Source organism: Numida meleagris, chromosome 4, assembly GCF_002078875.1.
Source record: "Numida meleagris isolate 19003 breed g44 Domestic line chromosome 4, NumMel1.0, whole genome shotgun sequence".
Taxonomy (NCBI): domain Eukaryota; kingdom Metazoa; phylum Chordata; class Aves; order Galliformes; family Numididae; genus Numida; species Numida meleagris.
In genome coordinates, this window is record NC_034412.1 from 11913796 (window position 1) to 11934920 (window position 21125).

General features: G+C 41.0%; 2 protein-coding genes across 13 annotated transcripts in view; one reads left to right on the forward strand and one right to left on the reverse strand.

The window, feature by feature from the left end:
- Nucleotides 1-10006, reverse strand: part of SPHKAP (SPHK1 interactor, AKAP domain containing) — a 72037-nt gene extending 62031 nt beyond the window's left edge. For 4 of the 9 annotated variants that reach the window (XR_002438005.1, XM_021394742.1, XM_021394741.1 and 1 more), the window contains exon 1: nucleotides 9651-10005. Coding sequence is in view for 7 of the 9 variants with exons in the window: in XM_021394742.1 (XP_021250417.1) it covers nucleotides 9651-9691 (41 nt within the window). In the remaining 2 variants the exon portion in view is untranslated. Of the gene's footprint in view, nucleotides 1-8928; nucleotides 9044-9439; nucleotides 9555-9650 lie in introns of those variants that run through there. The other 5 variants (XM_021394746.1, XM_021394752.1, XM_021394745.1 and 2 more) reach the window with 5 other exon arrangements.
- The window catches only part of LOC110397843 (translation initiation factor IF-2-like), an 80354-nt gene continuing 68233 nt past the window's right edge, over nucleotides 9005-21125 (forward strand). For 3 of the 4 annotated variants that reach the window (XM_021394754.1, XM_021394753.1, XM_021394755.1), the window contains exon 1: nucleotides 9005-9233. In XM_021394754.1, coding sequence (XP_021250429.1) covers nucleotides 9032-9233 — 202 coding nt within the window. In that variant the 5' untranslated portion in view covers nucleotides 9005-9031. The remainder of the gene's footprint in view (nucleotides 9234-21125) is intronic. The other variant, XR_002438006.1, reaches the window with a different exon arrangement.

Below are 21125 nucleotides of genomic sequence, written 5' to 3' on the forward strand. Positions count from 1 at the left end.
TTCCCATGGACTATGTGTTTGACAGGACTGAATGGCAGGTGTAAAGGCAACATTCTTGATTTTTTGTGGCTTACACTAGCATAAAGAAAGTGTAAGATTTCAGTCCAAAAAACTACGATTGTTTATTGTTGTTTTGTGGGCTTTTTTGGCCAGATAAATCCTCCTTCCTATGCCCTAAATCTATGTCCTTTCTAACTATATAAGGAACATAGGACATTATCTCTGAGAGTCTAAAGATGAATCAGATCACTGAGCTATTGATTTTAACTAATCTATTTTTTTTTCTGGGTGGTAGGACACTGATAAAATGCAGAGCTTCTTCAGCCATTACTTTGCAATGAACTTCAGAATAACTATGAAATTTTTGTGATAACTAGGCCTGAAATGCTTGACTTGTTCTTGCTGGGATGCCCAGGGTCCAGCAGGGCTATCTACCCTGTTGACTGAGCTCAGGATAGGCTCTCAGATAAACTTATCATTACCTGCAGTGTCATTATGTGGAAACATGCTAAATGAGTATTCTTGTATTTACATGTAAGGTATGAACATAGATGAGACTATGTGTAGGCATGAATTTTCAGTTATCCACTATTAAATCAAGATATTTGATTGCAAAGAATCTGAGAGAAGAAACTGCTCTTTGATGGTACTTGCTCTTTTTTATGTGTGAAACTCAGAGATAGGAGGAGAATAGTTTCTGTTCTATCACAGTGATGTTAATTTAGATACAGACAAGTTCACTTGCACTATAGTGCGCTGCTATTTTAGCAGAGCCCAGCAGCAGGTACGCTCTTCCTATGAGCTTCTCTAAGAGCAGAGGTGGAGTCTTGACTTGTGTCTTTGGGTGGGTTTGGATTTAACTCTATTCACCACTGCAGCCTTTGTCCTTCAATTAAAAGGAACAAAGAAAAGAGGTATGCAAGTAAATCCAGCTTTTGCAAAATAACTATTGTTTAATTGGTGTGTGGAGCAGTGTCACTGTAATATGTTCAGCTGGAGAAAGACACAGTATAACATACAGGCCATGTTCTGTGTATCCAAAATAAATCCATGCCAAAGTAAACCTGGTCTTATTTTTTTTCTGTAAATTGGATTTGGATTGTTATTTGTCTCATTTGCTTATGCTGCATCTCTGTTTCTTTTCAGCATTCAGTTATTTTTCTGTATATGACATGCTCAAAGACATGCTTTCTGACTAAGAAAATCATCTGCTGCACTCAGCAAACACATGCTTATGAATTAATTTTACTTGTATGAAATAAAAATCTGCTACTGATGGCAGTACCCGAAGACATATCTCTGTGTAATACTAAGATGTCTTTTCTGTAATGTAGAGTATTGATTTCCATAATCTTAGAAATATGGCTGCACTTTAAAAAGCATCAAGACTTTGCACTTGGTAACTACACTAACATTTAAATTATATCTTGAAAACCATGGAGACAGTTCAGGTAATGTGGCCATTGGATTTCATTGAATGTATGCCGTACATTATACACATGATTAGATGTATTGGCAGGTGCAACATGAAGCCAAGACCACATAAGCATTTAACTAAACTACTCAATAGCCATGCTATTACTTCTACTTTTTCACTTGCTTGCCTCTAGTTGATGGGAGGGCCTCATTCCAGAATTTGCATGAGGACAACGGTTTTTCATTTCAACATCACAGCACACAAGTATTTTCCTTTTATAAATAAATGAGCTGTCCATTTTTACTGGATGTCTACAGTGGTGATACATGTCCTTCTCTAAGAGAGAAGAAACTGCCTTTCAATATAGAATAACAATTTATAAGCATGTTGTTGGACTGTTATCCTGCTGATTTGATATCTTCCCTTTTCAAACTGAAATTGCATAGACAGCTAGAAATGAATCTAGAGGAACAGGATACAGACTTCATTTAAGCACAGTTCCATAAACTAAGATACAATTTATTTTTTCCTTTAAAATTCTGGAGAGGCATGGTACGTAACGAACAGCTTCACGGCTGGTGGAGATGCACTGTGGCTGGTATGTGAAATTTTGAGGCACATTTGTAAGTATGCAGTCTCTCAGAGACTACATGAGGACCCCTTAAGTTTTTCCTTGCTGAAAGCAAATGCAAATCCTGTACACTCACTGAAGTGAAACTACGAGCGCTACTCTGAAAGTAACTCCTCCTATTGTATTATGCTGGCCCATGATGTCAGAGGCGGATGTTGGTGGGATGGCAGCAGAGGTTGAACCTTCCTACCAGTATTGTTATATTTTGTTGTTGTGCGACAGATGGCAGCAGAGGGGCAGCCTGATAGAATGGCATCTGACATGGAAGTGAGTATGAAGCAAAGGCAAGAACTGAATTCCTCCATGCAGAAAAAACGTCACCCACTGGCATTCTGCTGAATATTTATCCAGACCGAACAGTGGATATGAGCGCAGTGAGGTGGTGAGTGGTACTTGTCATCAGTGGTAACAACAGCAGTGGGTCACTTCCACTGGTGCAGACTTTACAAGTACAGCATGCAGGCTCTTGTTCATTGCTGGTGAAAATGTAAAGTTAATGATGGTGACTATGTTGAAAAATAGCACTTTGTAGCTGAGAATTTTCTCTATCAAACAGTATTATTGTGCTCTTTGTATCTGGTGTAGTTTCCATGGAAATAAACAGGAGGCATTACTTTTGGAGCAAGCTACGTACAAATCCAAGTGACTTCAGATTACTGCACAAATCAGTACTGTGGCTCCCCTTGGGCATCTGAATACATTTTCTTCTACAACTGTTCTGTCATTTGGCTGAATAGTTACACTCAAGCTTTTTGGATTAATGCAGCCCATACATACTGCACTGCCACTTCATTAAGAAAACTAACCTCAGTGAAGAAAGAAAAAGAAAAAAAAAAACAACTAAAAATTTAACTGGTTACTCAGTTGTTATAAAGCAACAAATTCTATACAATATCCACCACATGGTTGGTGAGGGTGTTTTTGGGAAAGCAGTAAACAGTTTTCCAATTGAAGGAATCCTAAATTCTGTGCAGCCCTTTATTTTAAGAGGTTTTAAATGTAACACAAAGATGCCTTAGTTCAGTGAATTCCAGTTTGTCAGCAATTCACATACTAAGCCCGAACTTCTCCCAGTAATGAATGATTCCTGTAATACTCAGAAGCTGGTTATTGCTGATGCAAGGAGACAGCTCAGAGACAGACTGCAGAGAGTAGAACCCTGCTTTAAAATGAACTGGTTAGGGTTATACGGGACTTGATGTACAGTTCTGAATTTCACTAGCTGGGAAATACACACCAAAGCATCAGGTTCTGTGTTAGATTTTTTTTTTAATATCTTCTGTCAGCAATAGATTAAATTTAATTGAGATTTAGAAAGGAATTTTTCTTTGGTAGAAATCAATCCGAATCTATTAGGAATACAATAAATTGTGATGCCAAAAGCAAGATAAAACATAGCTTTGATAAAAAAAAAAAGCTGATTATCCATTATGTGTCATGGGCATTGGCAGTGGCCAGATTTAACAATTGGTCAAGTCTTGAAGTGAAGAAAATTAATGAGGGGAACTAAAGAGATTAATGAAAATAATCCAAGGTTGACAGAACTAAGCAAAATCCTAAAAAAAGAAGGTTTAAAATTTATACAGGGCACCAAATAAATACCAGAAATCATAATATTAATGTGCGTACTGAATTTGTGCTATTTTTTAAGAGAAAAACAATACCCACTCTGAATTTTACCTATCTGAAGCTGGGAGAAGGGCAGGTATACTGCATATGCAATTTAAAGCACTATTTAATCCAGTGATAAAGAGGAGGTTAAAAAGTTCCACCCCTAAGTTCCTGATGCTAAGCTCCCCATACATGTGGGGAGCTCCAGTGCTATTGCCCTTGCAGGTGTTGGGCAGGCGCACAGGTAGGGGAGTACACTGGCTCCTGGGGAGTGCAGCCCAGTGTCCAGAGCATGGAAACAAGGGGAACTGCCACTGTATTTCATCCAGTAAGCTGGTAACTAATGCTATTATTCTGTTGTATAAAACATTTTAACTCGATTCCCTTCTGTGCCACTTCTGGGTGCATGTTCAAAACATGCAGTTTGAACACTCAGTTCAAAATTATTGCTTGCATTCCTGATCCTTCATGCTGAAGCTGTATCCCCACTGTCAGATAATGAAATACTGGCTCTGAGAGGCAGATGCAGCACTCCAGAACGAGCTTAGATAAATGTTTAATACAGAACACTGCTAACTGAAGGGACCGGTGCCAGCATCCCTGTGATCCCAGACCAGTATCCTCACCTGACTGAGCTCCCAGCCTCTCCTCCCAGCCTGCTCCGGCTCTGCAGCACCTCTGGCCCACAAGGCACTGTGTTGTCTCAATATGGGACTTATTGTTCTCACTTCTGTCGGCTTAGGTGCCAATCATGGTTTAAAATACAGCTTTTCAGTGGGTGCTCTAATTTCTGATGTTCGTATGTTCAAGTAGATGAGGAATGACAGCTGCATCAGGCAGTGACTTGAAGCGGGTTTTAGTGCTGGGTTTCATTATCCACAGTGCAGATAAAGGTTCCCACCAGCCTAATTCTGCCTCATACCTACTAAGGGTTTAGCCTTATAAATCACATTTAACCAGAAAGAATAAAGTAATTAACCGGGGGCTGAGGAAAAAAATGGCAAAAGCCTGCTAACCTGGTAAGTGTGCTTGTCGTCATCACAGGAAAGAGCTCACAGCCTAAAACATATACAAAATGGACAGCACAGGAACAAAATATGGACATCTATGAAACTGCCACTAATAAATGTTCTGCAAGTTTTTTTTCCACCTCTCCCTCACAGCCCCACTCCTCAAGAGATCAGATTCCTCATCCACAGAATTTAAAACGTGGACACTTTAAATTCCTTCTGCTTTTAGCCAAACTTTTTGACCTCACTGAAGAAAATGTCCCCCTGAGAATTGTTGTCTCTCTGACAACATAGGTTAGCCAGGTTAATGAACTGGTTAAAGTATTTCCCCATGAAAACAGAATGCAGTCTGTCACTTCAAAAATTCCCGTCACTGACAGGCAAACTGAGAATACAAGGTGACACTGTAAGAAGATGGTGAATCTCCAAAACGATCACATTAGATAAATTTTCTGGCCACTCAAATCAAAACATCTGAAAAATCTATATGCCAATGTGCAAATGAAAAGCATCGCCATCAAATATTCAACTTGTGACACTATTTACTGCTCTAATACATCCAGTTACTATGATAATAATACTTCTGGCATTACACTCTTGTTCAGAGGATTTCTACATTTGCCCTTTTATTTAAATGAGATTCATAATATATTTCTTCCTCCACTATTCACAGAGGTGGAAATGTGGAGAATGGCTCCCCAAACTATGCAGTCCCACCAAACACCACCCACCGCCCTGAGTGGCTCAGTCTTTCCTTACTTTTCTCTTATCACTGACAATGGTTCAAAATTAATTCCCAGCACTGATTCCGGTTGGTTTACGTCCTGCTCCAGTTTTGTTGCTGTTTGTTTGTTTTTAAATTCTTAAATAATTCTTTCAAAGAAACTGTTGGATCTAGCTTAGTTCCTTTACTGTTGACTTAATAACTTTGCCTGCAATTTCGTCTCCTTATAAGATCAAAGTTTTATTTCAACCATTCCTAAATGTATCTTTTCCCATTTTAGTAGAAAGCCACCAAATCTGTTCTGTCTGCTATACAAAACCCAGGCTGCTTTGATGAACTACAGGAGCAGCTGTCAGCTGAAGACTGGGACATCAGTGCTACTGTGCAAGTTACCAACCGAAATAAGTGAGGGCCACACGCCTACTGCCTACAAGGAACCTCTGATACAACTGCAGCTCTTGGATCTGTTCTTAGCTTTGAATATTTTAACATATCTCTCTGCATCTGTGATCAGGTCTAGCACACTGATCAAATGTGAGAAGTGCTTGGCTTCCAATAGGGACCTATAAAATCAGAAAGGCTTTTCTTATCCATTCTCTGCGCTCTATGTGCTGAAGTTTTCTGCAAGACCAAACATTACTGGCATCTAGGAAAGATACTTCATTCCATGTTGGTGATACAAAACTTTCTGTACTACATGGAGAGCATATAAGAAATAGCAGACATACTTTAGTCTTGTCTTTTCACTGTTTAAAGTATAAAACCTGCTATTTCTCATCTGTATTGCGTGGGAATTCATTTTAATTCTTTTGAATTACTGTTCAGTCCAACATTGCTTCTAAGCCGCATTGCTGCTTCTGATTCTCAGTTGAAGAACACTTCTTATTCTTCCTTTTCTTTCCAGTTTTCACAGAAGAAAAATGAGTTGGAGGTCTGTGCTTGTCCAAAAGACAAGTGCCTGAAGACTCATATTTCTTTGTCAGCTAATATGATTTTCAGATACACAGGCTTGGCCAAAAATTGTGTATGTCTATAGGATTAGTTTTAGAAGCTTGAGCAGAGAAACTGCAGTTTTACTGATTGGAGTGATAGCACCTCCTTAGGCAACCGTGCAACAGCATTCCAGATAGTCAGTGGTTTATACAGGACACAGAAGCAGAGTAGTTTCTGGCTTATATGTAAATAATCCAAGTATTTTAATTCCTGCCTTTCTCCTGAAGAAGCAAAGTGCAAGCTGGTAGATTTAAGGGCTTAATGCAGTTTTGTTCTTTCATCACAACCACAACATCAACAACAAAAAAACCGTTATAGACCGTGGTTCCAGGTTCTTAACTGCAATGTCAAAAATGTCTTTTAGCTGCTTGAAGAAAAAGTGACAGCTACCAGTTCTATGCAATCCCATGCAGCTGTTCATCTGGTCCCTAGGGTAAGCATTCACCCCAAGAGCTACTGCTGGAAAGTAATTCAGCAGTGAATGCCCAAAGGCATTCACCTTGCTCTGCTATGCTCCACAGCAGCTGCAGGCACCCAGATAGTTGCATGTTTTCTCCTTCAGCCATGAATGCCAAAGCAAGGGAAGGTATAGAACAGGAATTAATATGCACCTCAAATTTACACTGAACTCAAGGAGTGATCACAGTGCATGATGGGAAATTCAGCAAGAAAGGCAGAGCTTGGGTCCTTCATTAGGAAGCTGGGTGTATGTGATTAAGATCAGCTGTAGTATAGCCACAGAAACAAACCAATGTCCAAAGTGATTCTGCAGGGAAGAAGTGAAAAACTATTTGTTTCATAACAGTTCAGTAGTGAAGACTCCTTTCTTTAGTAAGGTTTATACAGCTACCTTCCCAACATCGATGTTTGCTGTTCGTGCTTCTTGACAGCTGCTGTAATTAGTTTCCCATTAAAGTAACTCAAATATTTCAGAAGAGTTGGGTGGAGTATGATGAGCTAAAGATTTATGAAGAGAAATTATCTGCCCAAAGCTTCCCAGTGTGCTTTTTTTCCCCCAAAGGCTTCCTGGTGAATACTTCAGGAATAGACTGAAGGAATTATCATTACTCCAGTCATCAAATTTTATTCACAGACAGAAAGTATAAACCTTACATAGTTCAGCAAAGAGAGGGTTACCTTGATTAACAAATAATGAGCAGCTGTCAACATACCAGCTGCTGGAGATAAAAGGGATGAAGAAGCGGCCTCTAGTTGTAGTAGGAGGGAAGGCTGACTTAGGATGCAGGAGGAAGCATTATGGCTTGCTAAGAAAGAGGTACGTTGTTCACAGGAGCAAGCTAGCTCTAGGACTTGCTACAGAAATAGATGGTGTTTTCCAGGTAACAGGCCTAGCGAGGGCAAAGTGCTGACCAGATGGCAGAGCTCTAGAGCAGGACCAGCTTCTCAAGAGATGTTCTGTACTGTGGTAAAAAGCTTAGCAACAGTTGTGTGGGGTCAGAAGATATATGGCTGTATCACTCTGAGGAGACAAGTGTTTAACAATTAAAGCAAGACCACAAGCACGGAAAGCAGTATGCTGTCTGACTCAATATCTTACTCTCTCTTTGGAATATCTGTTTTATCCTTACCCGGGTTACTAGGGTCAGTGTTGTGGCTTACTAATTTTTCTCTGTATAGGATGAAGGATGGCAGATCAGATTGTGTTTAAGGACACAGAGATCTTCAGTCTGAGTCTCCTTGTCTTTGGCTTTCAAGAAAAACACCATAGTTTGTGAAATCCACGTGGTATTCAGTGTGTGGAAGTTGCACATAAGAACTACTAGCCATGATTTAAAAATATATATATTCTAACTTCATCCTGAAATGTCGAGGGTGAGGGCTATTCCCAGGTCAGGCAATTCAGACTCAAGTACAACAGCAATGTTAAGCTTTAGTCTGTAAATAACTATTGATCTGAAAACCAATTAAGTTAGCTCTCCTCCAGATGCTGCTGTAAAGGTTTTACTCTTCTTGTAAGGAAATAAAAGCAATTTGTCATGCAAGCAATTATCACTCATAAATGTGTCCAACCAAGCCCTGCTTGAATATTCAGGCAGCTCTGTATTGTTTCACCACCTTCCTCTTTAAGACTGTGTTTTCTTCAAACTTTTTCCTAATATTTTTTGCTCACTCTCTTCAGGACACCACGCAATCCAAACAAACCCAGCTGTAATTACTTGCAGCGTATACTTTTTAATCTCCAGTGCAGTCTGTAGTATAAGATGGTACAATTTCTACAACACTTTTACCTGCCTGCTATCACCACAATGCAATTTAGCTATGACTGTCAGAGATAACACCTAACTGCACTGCACACCTCCAACAGGCTGCTCCTCTCTCAGCATCAATTTCCTTCTTGCAGGAAGTTTTGCTCGGATCAGTTTTGCATAAATGCTGTAAACGCGGTTTGGTGAAGCTCGGGTAGCGGCAGCACAGTGACCGCGGGGTCTTCTGTCACTGGGAGAATCTGATCTACTAGGGGCTGTACGCGCATAGAAGCACAATATCCCGAAAGTATTTTATTAAGCACAGATTAACTCACCGCTAGAGCAGGAAAATCGGCTGTTACAGGAAAAGAAAGCACCAAATCCTCGGCTGTTTTTTTTTTTTCACTTTAATTTCTGCTATCCGCGCGGCAGAGAGGCATGGCGGCTGCGCACCTCCAGGCAGGCACCAGCGCGGCCGCGGCCCCTCGGAGCCCACTGCCGCTGCTTCTCTCGGCGCCCAGCGCCGGCCGTGCCCGCGGGAGAGAGGCGCCGCTCGGGCCGGCACCGCGCGTCTCTTCCGCCGCCCGCCCGGTACCGTGGTGGAACAGCGCTGCCGCTCCCTCGCTGCTTCCCGTGCGAGGTAAGGGACTCCGGGGACGCCTCAGCGGGGGGCACCCGCAGCCGTTACTCACCGGGCAGGCGACGGGGACCGGCGGGCGCACAGCTCCGCTCCGCTCCTCACCGCGCCGCCCGCAGCCGTTACGCAGCGGGGCGCGGCGCGCACGGGGCCGTTACTCCCCTCAGGCGGCGGCGGTGCGCGGGGAGGGGCGGAGAGTGGGGCCCTACCTGGGTGGGGGGCGGCCGGCCATGGCGAGACCCCGGCGGCGGGGGGACCCTCCGCTCCGGCGGAGTCGGGGCGGCGGGAGCGCGGCCCGGCGCTCTGCGGCGCCTAGCCGCCCGGCCCCCCGCCTCACTCCTCCCCTGCCCGCCCCGCCGCTCCCCTCCCGCCCTCACACCTCCCTCGGGCAGCGAACGCCGAACCCGCGGCTTTCCCCACCTGCGAAGCGCCGGGTGGCGGCGAGTGGCCGGGCGGAACATGGCCGGGGCTGCGGGCGGCCGGTCCCGCTGTCTCTGTCCCGGGTCGTGCGGGGCTCGCGGTTCCGCGCTCCGCTGGTGCTGTGGCAGCCAGGACCGGCCGCGAGGTGCTGGCTCCCTGCGCTCCGCTGTGCGTCGTGCTGCCCCAGCCCCGTACCCATGTGATTCACGTGGCGGGTGCTGCCCGTCTGCGTCTGAGATGTGACGCTCGAGAACTTAGAGAAGGAGTCTGCTGGGGTCACTACGTCGCAGCCTGGCTTTGCGCTCTTTCAGGCTGCTTCGTTTAGTTCTGCTTGCAGCGGGTTTTTTTTTCTTTCTTCCCTCTGAGACAGTGCTGAATGTTTTGCGCCTCAGCTTTGTCGTGTCTGCACACCCACGTCTGGGAACCTGTGCCATACAACTATTAGAATTGGTTTCTCATCATAAAATTCTGAAGGGGTGAAGATTAACAGCATCAGAGCCCCAGCGAGGCATGGTGCAGACACAGCGTGTTCTGGGTTCAGAGCAGACCTTTCCCCAGGGCTTGTTAATATCCACAGACGCTGCTGGAAGCTGAGCTGATGTCCAGAGAGCCCGGCTCCTCAGTCATCACTGGGCTCAGAGATGTGCTGAGTGAATTCAGAGACTGAGAGGGAGGGCAGGAGACTACAGCAGCCAAAGCCACCCTTTGGCAGTGATTTTTTTCCCTTTGCAATAGAGACTTGGTGTTTCTGTCCTTTACATGCTTTGTTCCTGTATCTTGTCTACACCTTGCTATTCCCTTTAGTTGCTGGTAGTCACGAAGCTTAGTGAGATCTGGAAGGGGCATGCAGAGGGAATAATTTTATATATTTCATCAGTTTTTGTTCTCTGATCAAGTTTATATTGCAAGAATGAAGCAGACTTTGCAGACAGGGGCTTGGTATCATCCAACTCCTCTAGAACGAATGTTTTTCATCCCTCAGAAAGGCTACCTGAAGAGTTTGTTGTGAGTGTCTTTTGCTTAACCCAGAGGAGAAAGTTTCGTGTTAAATTTTAAACACCTCTTAAGACTGCGCTGAGGGTGTGGATTATCCCTGCTGTTGTAGCAGTCAGTTTGTCGACTCATGAAGTGACAAATGGGGATGGCAGAAATGATAACTACATTGTGGTAGCCAAGGGCAAATGGGAATCAAAGTGTTGGGTAGGTGCTGGCTTTTAAGTGTAAAGCGAAGAAGCTGAGAAAACTGAGCCAGTGGAGCCTCTTAGGGGAGCACTTGAAGGAAGCATGGTGGCCTGCTGCCAGCCCATCTGGCAGCACAAAGACCTGAGGAATCTTTCTGGGCTCCAAGTGAATGACTTGGAAGTCCTGAAATCCAGAGCCAGGCAAACCAGAGACATTACCTGCTGAAACACAAGCCCTGCTCACTCCTGAAACTGGATGAAATGTTACCTGTGAACACACCAATATACTCACTGTGCTCAGTGCTTTGAACGTTAGCTCCTCAGAAACAGCCCCTGCAGTGCTGTGCCCTACCTTTCTCACCCTCCAAATGCTCTTGCACCTCTTCTTTCTGGAAACAGTCTTGAATGCCCTTTTCTCCTCCTTGGCTCTCACCACACACTCCCCATGATTTGGGGTCATTTAAACTCCCTGATCTGTTGCATCTCTCGATGCTGTTGACTTTGTCTCCCTTCAGCTCTCCTCTAATAGGCATCATTTTCCTACCCATGTAGTGCCTAAAATCTTCTATCAGCTTCCATTTGATCAGTTACTTTAATTTAATCCATCTTCTCTAAATTGCTACTACATGACTATGCATCAGATCTCTGGTTTTGTATTCTAAGTGTCCTATTTTCTCTTCCTTGTCACAGCACTGCCTTTCTGATAAATTCAATCCTATTGCCACCTGCCTTCTAATCTCACACACTTCCTCCTTTGGTAGCTTGTCTGCTCCTCCTTTACTGTCATTGTCCTATTCTTTATCTGTCTCTGTTTAGGTATTTTTTTTCTGTCCCAGATGTTTACCTCTATTACTGTTCACTCTAACCCTGCCTAGGTGTCTCTTTAGGGTGCATTAAAGCTACTGATCTTATACTTTACTTATCTGAATTCTTCCTGAATTCTGGAGAAGAGGCTCAAACATTACATACCTACAGATCCTCTGTCCATCTCATGTCATCTCCCATCTTTTGCTTTTCTGTTACTCACTTTTTCCCCCGCAACATGAAATTCCTTTCTCTCTGTATCTTTTCTGTTGTCTCCCTTCTACTTTTACTCCCTTTGTTTTTGTCTGTTTTTTTTTTGTTGTTGTTGTTTTGTTTCTTCTTCCCTTTTTCATTCTTTACTATTCTGCTCTAAGTTGATAGGCAACAGATTTCACATTCCTGTTTCTGGGTTGCAGAACAGCTCCTTCAGTGCTGCTGGATGTGACAGATTTCCAGCTAAGGGCAGTCTGGAGAAAGGAAATGCCCATTTTTCTGTCAGTGATATTTGCACTCCAGAAGTTCTTAAGGCCTTTTCCAGTCTAATTTCTGATTGCCCATTCTTGTGAATTGTCAGAGAAAGAGCTGTGTCACAGAGAAGTTTTTCCTTGATTAGTGGTGGGGATATTTGTTGCTCACTCTCTCCTACATATTTAGTCTTTGTTCCTGATGTAATATGGCTCTGAAACATTTTTTTTTTCCATCATAGACACTGCCACTCATCTGTCTCTTACTTCTCTTACTCCAGCAGTTAGCACTGAGATTGCATATGTGCTGGTTCTTGCTTTGATTTTTATCACATCCTAGCAGTCAATTTGAAGCCTTCTGATTGTCATCCTGTGATCTGATTCCTTCTTTTTTTGTTAGTTGCTATTTATTGTCTGGCTCTATGATCCTGCAAAAACTCTGCTAACCTGTCTTGTAGAGGCATAGGCTCTATTGATTCTTCTCACCCTTTTATAGCCAGCTCTTATCTTTTGAATTTCCTCACAATTACTGGAAATGCCCTCATTTAGGTCATTGGCTCTCCTCTCCTGTGAAAGTCCATACTCTTTATTTCTGAGCAACTGGCTGTGTGTGACTTTGTGCCATTGTTCTCAGAGCTTCACAGTGTGGGTACATAGCCTGAAAATACCTATTCCCTTTTCTGGAGCCTGACTTGGTAGAACAGAACTGATTACTGTCACACATTGACTTATTTCAGAGCTGTCACTGGGCGTGTATTTTCTCCTCAGCTTTTAGATATGAGTTGGCATCAGGAAGAGTCTACTGTGGCAGTTTAGTTAGCTCTGTCTTCTCCATGTCAGCTTAGGACAGTGTTCTCATACAGAGTAACAGAAAGCTGTGGTCAGAGAATGGAAGTGCCTTTGCAGAATACAGACTATTCCAGTTGTTTGCCCTCAGATTTTGTGCATGTAGACTTTTAGAAAAATTACAAGCGGCTATTTGAAAATAATTAATCAGCTTTTCTGATGGAATGAACTGATGCCGAGTTGTCAGTTTGAACTGACAGAAACTGAAACAATAGTACGAAACAGAGCTGACTGTCACATGAGAGAATATGTCAGTCATTTCTGAAAAGGCAGAGGGAGCTAATCTTACACTAAGACTCTGAGTTGACTTTGAAGTTTTGTTCACTTGCTGTAAAAAAAAAATGTCCTTTAAAACCGTGCTTTTGCATAATTTGTTTCTTTTTCTATTCTTTCCCAGGAAACGTATGTAGTCTATACTGAAGCTGTAACTGAATGATATTTCCAGGAATATATCAATTTTGTTGGGGACTGGAGAAAACAGAGTTCTGTATTCCACTTCACTTTGTCCTATGAGCTACTTTTTATTGAACCATCCTGATTATAAGTAAGGATGTAGGAAGCTTAGGATGCCATAGAAAAACAGGATCTAAATAGCTCTCAATATCTTAGCATTTTCTGTACAGAGATGTAATTACTCCTGAATAAATTTAACACTATCTAGTCCCCAGTACAGGGGCCATCTCTCTTGCATAATAGAGAAAAAAAAAAGAAATTAATCCAGTAAGGATAGTTAAGTCCTAATCTTAATATTAGAATGATAGAATCACCAAGGTTGGAAAAGGCCTCTAAGATCACCCAGTCCAACTGTCCACCTATCACCAACATTTCCCACTAAACCATGTCCCTCAGTACAACTTCAAAACATTTCTTGAACACCTCCAGGGCTGGTGACTCCTCCACTCTCTTGGAGAAGTATTTCCTAATGTCCAACCTGAATCTCCCCTGGTGCAGCTGGAGGCCATTCCCTCTAGTCTTATCGCTAGTTACGTGGGAGAAGAGGCTGACAACAGCCTCCCTTCAGGCAGCTGTAGAAAGTGCCTATTGGCCTTTTGGCTCTAGTGTTGATCAAATAGTATTTTTGGTGCGCATCTATACCCTCTTTCCCATGTTTGCTGTACAGTTGGAACGTGCACATAGATCAGCGGATGCACACACATCTTGTCGGATGTGAAGTTATTCCTCTATTGGTTAAAAGGTTTGCATTGAAGATTAGATGGTTAGCTGGTACGTATTAAGGTTTTGGATGAAGATCTTTTTGCCCGATACTTTTATTCTTTTAAATCTTGGTGATCCAGTTCCAAAATCTTCTTAGATCAAAGTATTTTTTACCTTTGTCAAGACAGGTATAAATAAATATCATTAATGATTTTAATCTGCGTTAGATCTAACTTGCAAGCTTCTCACTGGCGATGGCCAGAAGCTTTACAGCAAGGTTGTCTAGCAAAAGTTGCTGTTTGATGTAGTGAACAGAGAATCATCAGTGTGATCAGTCTCTGCTCCAGACAGGACGTCATGCCTTCCTATTTAATAAGTGCAGATCGTTATCACAGAGCATGAGTAGTAGGTGTATTTATTTTCATCTATATACATAGAGAGTATATACAAAGAGAATTTTTTTTGCCTAAATTAACCTCAAAATCTTTGAATTAATATACAAATCTAAATATTAAACCTACTAATTCAGTCCCTCTCACTCTTTTTTTTAAAAAACTTCCAAATGTACATGGCATTTTCAGCCTACATGCATTCCTGGAAAAGAAGAAGAGATAAGATTAAATTATGTAAGATAAATCAAGCACATTAAGTTGTTCCCAGATTTTTGAAGATACTTTGCTGAAAATGATCTATTTTTCAGGCTCATTTCAGTAAACGAGAGAGCTCCTGTATTGAGTATTGCAGCTGATCTCAAATGTGTTATTCCATAGGGAAAGAAACCAGTGTTTGCAATAAACTCAAACCTGTCTATTTAGTTCCTCTCAGGTCAAAAGTAATACGCTAAATTGGGCCTGATAACAGTAATCAGCTAGTAGACAATAAACCATCATCTGTAGCATTAACAGAAGACTTTTAAGCAACTAAAGGTGGTAATGCATATAGAGTAGACAGGAAAGAGACTCACAAATACCTTTTGGGTTCATCTGTGCTGTCCTTGGTTTTCAAAATCATTTTTGCTTTCACCCTGTTCTTTCAGCCTCCAAACCTAGTTGCCTGCACTGTGAGAATGTACCATACAAGTACTTTGTGCTCCCTCTTGTACTTTCCCGTGACTCTAGAGGTAGTCAGTGTGCTCATACTTACTCAAAAGGCTGTGACTATTTGGTGCAGATTATTTTTGAGAACACACAGAATTTTTAAGCTCTTCTGAATAAGTATTGCAAATGGATCTGGAATTCTGAGTCTCTTTGAAAGTCTCTGGAATTTTTTATTTCTAAACTATTTTTGGAAGTTTTATCTTACTTCTAGCCGCAGTTCTCCAAAATACTGTTTTTAAATAGGAATTATATATTGTATTTCCTCAGAAGCGAAGGCTAAGTCAAAGACATACTAAAAAAAAGCCTCATAGCAGTTACTGAACAAGAGCTACCCACTTTTCCTCATGTGGATGGGCAAGCATAAAACAAAAAAAATGGAAGACCTCAGAGAAAGAGGCGGAAAAGGAAATTCAAAGACTGGTGTAAATGATGCAGAAAATCTGGCTTGAAAGATTTCTCAAAAGCTATCTTGTTCTGTGCTCTCAAAAATGGCCACTGAGGCATTAAAACTGCATAGATTGAGAGAACGTACAATTAAAATGTGAAGAGAAATGGTTTACTTTTTCATAGATTTTTCATCTAAGCATACACTAACTGCTGTGTGTTTATTTTCTGTGTGCATTACATATTCATGAAATGCAATGTGAATAAGAAATTGCTCATGTGATCTATTTGAATAAATGCCTTTATATGCTGACAATAAAATGCAGGTGTATGAGAAAACCAGAGGAGCTACTCCTCATTAAAAAAAAAAAAAACAAACAAAAAAAAAACATGTATGGAATAAAAAGATCTTTGACTATATTCTGTCATTCAATGTCATTTTGGACATCTCTCGCTGAACTCTCAAGACTAAAAAGCTGGCAACCTTAATTGCATTCCAGAAGGACTTAAACTTAAAACCACCAAGCTTTGTTGATTCTGTTACTTTTTGCTACTAAATTACCATGCACAGTTATTTAAATAGCTGTTGGAGCAGAGATTATAAATAAATGCCTACGGTCATGTACAAAATCCTATGGAGTTAAACATTTGCTTCAGAATGGCTATGAAATCAATTTGCATCACCATAGTAGCTAATGGTATTTTCAGAATCATAAATGCCAGTTGTTAAACTGAAATGTGCGTTTGCACTGTAACAAGTACAGCTCAGCCACCGGTATAGAAGCCCCTTTGCGCAGCCCCTCTAATGTAGTTCGGTCTGACTCTGTTTTCTAAGGAAATTTAAATAATGCCATGCCTGCACCCCTAACCCTGTGCATCTTCTCAGGAGGCTTGTAGAATTGTGAGTTACAAGATAAATTTTTGAGATGTCCATGGGAACCTGGATTGTACTGGGACTGTAAAAACAAAGTGAGACACATGTACTTTTGCTATGTATCTGACCTTTAATTGCTAAATATGGAATGAGCTCAAGTCAGAAGGATGCCATTTAAAGAAAAAACAATTGAAGACCTATCTAGGGAATTGTATATTTGAGAAATAGTGATTCATGCGGCAGCTCAGTGGAACTTCATTTGAATTAGATGAACTGCTAATGAATGGGAGAGAGATGAGTGGAATTCTATTATTATTTTTTTAAAGCCCAACAATTTCTTTGATTTCATGGACTTCTATATGCAATTTTGAAACACTTTATTTCCCCCCGCTGTGTTTGGTGGGGAGGTTAATGGTGAAAATGGTGAAGAGCTACTTTTTAATGTCTGTGTAAAATTTTGAACTGCAATAAATTCAGAGTGCTTTTAGATTGCTAGCAGCAATTGTCTGTCAGAATTCATGACTGCAGCCTGTGTAAGTTATGAATTTGTGGAGGACAAAGAATAAGAGGTACAACAAGGAAAAGAAAAAACAAAATTCTTGGATTGTCTAGATATTTCTGGAATGTTTTGTTTCTCACTGAATTTTCTTTATTCTTGGTTACACTGGGTTATTCTAAAGGTTTGCTGTCCTGGCAGGTGGTGATATTTGGTTATTTCCAGACCCTTAAGAAACTTTTTTTAGGTGAAGTCTAAGGATTGTCTGAAGTAAAGTGTTGTGGGATCTTTGAATCATCCATTACAGACTGTTGCTGGGAGTGCGTGGGAAGCCATCCAGAAGGAATAGGATTGATTTTACACTAATGTTACAATACAATTTATTTTCTATATGAGAGGAAGGAAAATTAGAAAAGGATTTTTTTTATTTTCCATATCAATAAATATTATTTTTTGTAATTATTTTCCATATTAAGAGATGGGCTCACAGATTAAATTTAGGATATTATTATGTGAAAAATTAAGAGGCGGAAATAAATGTTATATTTTCTTCTTTAAACTACATCTCACCTTTTGGTGTAGTAAAATGCCACCTAGAAGGTAGATGATGACAGAGTTAACTATTCTGCAAAGCTCTAAAGCATGTACAGGTTGCTTTGGCTTTCGTGTGTTTTTGTATGTTGTCAGTGGTTTACAGGCTGGTTCGGCCCGGTTCCGTGACTAATGGAGCAGGGGAACCCACCGACCTGTGCCCCAGGAAAGGGAAAAAGGGGAAAGGATAGGGAGATGGGGCTAAAAACAAAACAGCAGCAGCGATCTGAGAAGAAACAAACTAATTTACTAAATAAGATATTGGAATGCAAGATAACACAATATAATACAATGTAATTAAAATTGAAGCTAATAAATCAAATAAAATGAGTGTCCAAAAAACTGAAAGGCCTTACTCTAATGCTGGTGGTGAGATGGCTAGGGAGAGAGATGCTGCTGGGATGAGCTGGAAGATCGAAAAGGGATGTCTTGTGATCTGCGTACACTTTTTATCTTTCCCTCTGACTGGAAAATGGAAACAGAGCAACACAAGTTCTCTGGGGCATGTAGTTCTTCTCTTCTATCGATGATCCATAGAACTGGAGCGTTAACTCTTTAACTCCCAGTGCACTACCTGATGTTATGATGTGGAACGCCAATAACCAAAAATCATAAAACCATGACATATGTATATTTCTGCAGCACTCAATAATTCATATCTTCAAAATTGGAATCAATTTCTTCATTACTTGGCCTCAGGCTCATGACTGTATGCTTAAAGGGACAGCACATAAAGAAAAGTGTTCTCTGAATAAAGTCCATAATTAGCTTGGGAGCATGGAATTGAATCCACCTTCCCAGGTGAATTCTGTTCCCTTTCTGGTGTTTTTGTACCTCATTGATTCTCAAAATCTTTTCCGTACAATGGCGTAGTTTCAGAAAAGTTAGTTTATGCTGTGTCAGGCTGTTTGGGATGATTGGAACATACGCCCTGACAAATTGCTTATATGGTCGTGAACATTCTGATGATCCGGAAATTAAGCCCACTGCTTTCATTTTTTGGATTATAATTCTAATTAGTAGGCTATAACACATGTAAGGGTCACATTATCTTTTAAGGAGCTTCATCCATGAGATGTGTAACTGAGTAAGCATCTGCTTCCAAGTCCTTTGTAAGAGAAGCATAAAAAATACATAAATGGATCAAGGCAGGAGATAAACACAAAAGTAGCCTAATGGGCAGTTCCTTTGGAGAACTGTCAGCACTTTCAATCTCGCTTCTAGATGCACACACATTGATCTTTCCTTGAACACTCCTCAGGCTGCTGTTTTTTGTCTGGGCTGATTCACTGTTTGTCTGGTATTTCTGGAAGCCTGGCAGTCCAAGGGGAGCTGCTGTGCTGAGCTTCCTCGAGGCTACTGTCTGCTGGAAATCCCAGATATTCCTGCAGTGCTCATGCTGAGAAACTGCTCAGTGTGTAGAAACAGCTTATTGAAAATGTGTTATTCAGTTGATTGCTACATGCAGAGAAATTCTGATGTGTGAAAACGTCAGGCTTCCCATGTGTGCCTAGACTCCATGCCTGGCATGTGCAGTGTGGCTGCCTTCCTCTGAAAGCCTTACATTTACCCTGCCTGCCCTATGAAATTCCAGTTGGAATCCTGGGTGCCTCATCCAGCCACTCTTGGTCATGGCAGCTTACTGAGAGAGAAATGTGTGCTTTGAGGGTGTTCTAGTACAGGCCTTCCAGCTTTTCAAGTGTGGCAATTGACAGATCTTAAAGCTAATGTTTTAGTGTTGTTTTTGTTTTTGAAGTGAAATGGTAGTGTGAAAAATATCAGAGTATATCATTTGGCTTATGGGCAGTCTTTCTAATTGCTGAAGATATTGCTAGCAATTATTCACTGACTAGTATTAGCTGCTTATTAGCTGTCTGTGCAAAACAATTAATGTATCTTGAAAGTGTCTTTAAATCTGTCTTTATATGTTTGATTGGATTCTGCTCACTGTTGGATCAATGCAGTTCTAGAGTGCTGCATCCAAAAAATAGTGTCTTCAGCCCTACCCATCGAGAAACTATTGCAGAGTTGGCAAAAGGACTGTTGTTTAGGTGTGAGAAAATATGCTTTGTATGAAACTTTGTTTTTCAAGAGCTAATGGTTTTTGGGGACTGCTCAAAATGTATTTTCATCCTCACTACCAAAAAAACCCAACACTGTAAATTAACATATTTTTTAATATCAAAGACCTCCAATAGAAATTGAATTTCTCAAGCTTAACTTCTGTTTATCAGCTATTTTGTTTTGATGACTTTAATTTACATGCATATTCAGGAATCCAATTTTCTTTCTAGTGTTTAAGACTGCAGTAATGCTAAGGAAACTATTATCCTTTCTGACACAAATGTAAAAAGCTCGGTGGGTTTTCATCTCCATTAGCAGATCCTGCTTCATCCTCTCAGTTGCTGCAGAAGGGGATCTATCACAGCTTAGGGGAAGCTAATTTGTCGTTTGTTTGGTCTTATTATGTTTGTTCAAACAACACCAATAGCTAGAAAACCAACCTCAGTCATAGAAAAAAAAAACTAAAGTGAAAAAAAAATTCCATTTGCAACGGCTATGTGACAAGATGTTCAAATGGATGAAATGGAGCTCTGTATTATTTTTAATCTATTATCATTGGATAGTGAGTTTTTTTCAGAGCTATCTGGGGCCAGCAGGCTCCTGAGCAGTGTGTGAATAACGCCACAGGCTTGGACTGCCCTTGCCACACCGCACGCCTGCAGAACAGGTGATGTTTCCAACTGCACAGCTACTGCTCTTGCATTCTTAATGCTTCTGCTGTCTTTGAAATATAGCTGGGTCTGTCAGCAACAGGTGGTCTTGAGACCTGTCACCAGGATAGCCGTATCATTAAACATTATCAGGCCACAGTAATTCAGTGACAATAAGGATGTGTGTGAAGCTAAGAATAAGCTTTCAACCTGGAAAAATGGAGACTGGATCAGTTTGTAAAGCACAGATAATATGAAGATTATTATTAAGAAGTTTAATCTTGTATATTGATATTCAGATGGTGAAAATAACTATATGGCAAAAGGTCTGACAAAGTAAAATGTTTCATCATGCAAACTTCTGAGAATTGCATTTCATGGCACCTGCTGCTAATCTTTCAGTTTTCCAAGGCTGAACCGTATTTATTTTCAAGTAGATAAGCAATGGCATGTTACTTGTTTTATATTGGAGTAGGAGGAGAACAGCATCTTGCAGAATTAATGGAAATCAAGACTGCAAATGTTGCAGTCAACATAAATTTGTCAAAATATCTTTCATGCACATCTGATTTTAAGTCTGTTATAATCAGGAAGAGAGGTTAAGAGTTATATAAAGTTGCAGCATGATGCTGACTGAAGCTTGCACATTATTACATAATTCATTTGAAAATTACAATTTAAAAAAAATCTGTGATATTTTAATTTTGATAGTTCAGAAGAGTTGTGTGAAGTTCCCATACAAAGCCATAGAATTCTACCATGGTCACATTTTGCATTGAGTATCACAAGTAACTTCAGCTTTTACACGTGTGCCGTGATGACTTCCCTGTATTTCCCGAATTGGGTTTTAACTGGGCAAGTGTTCAAAA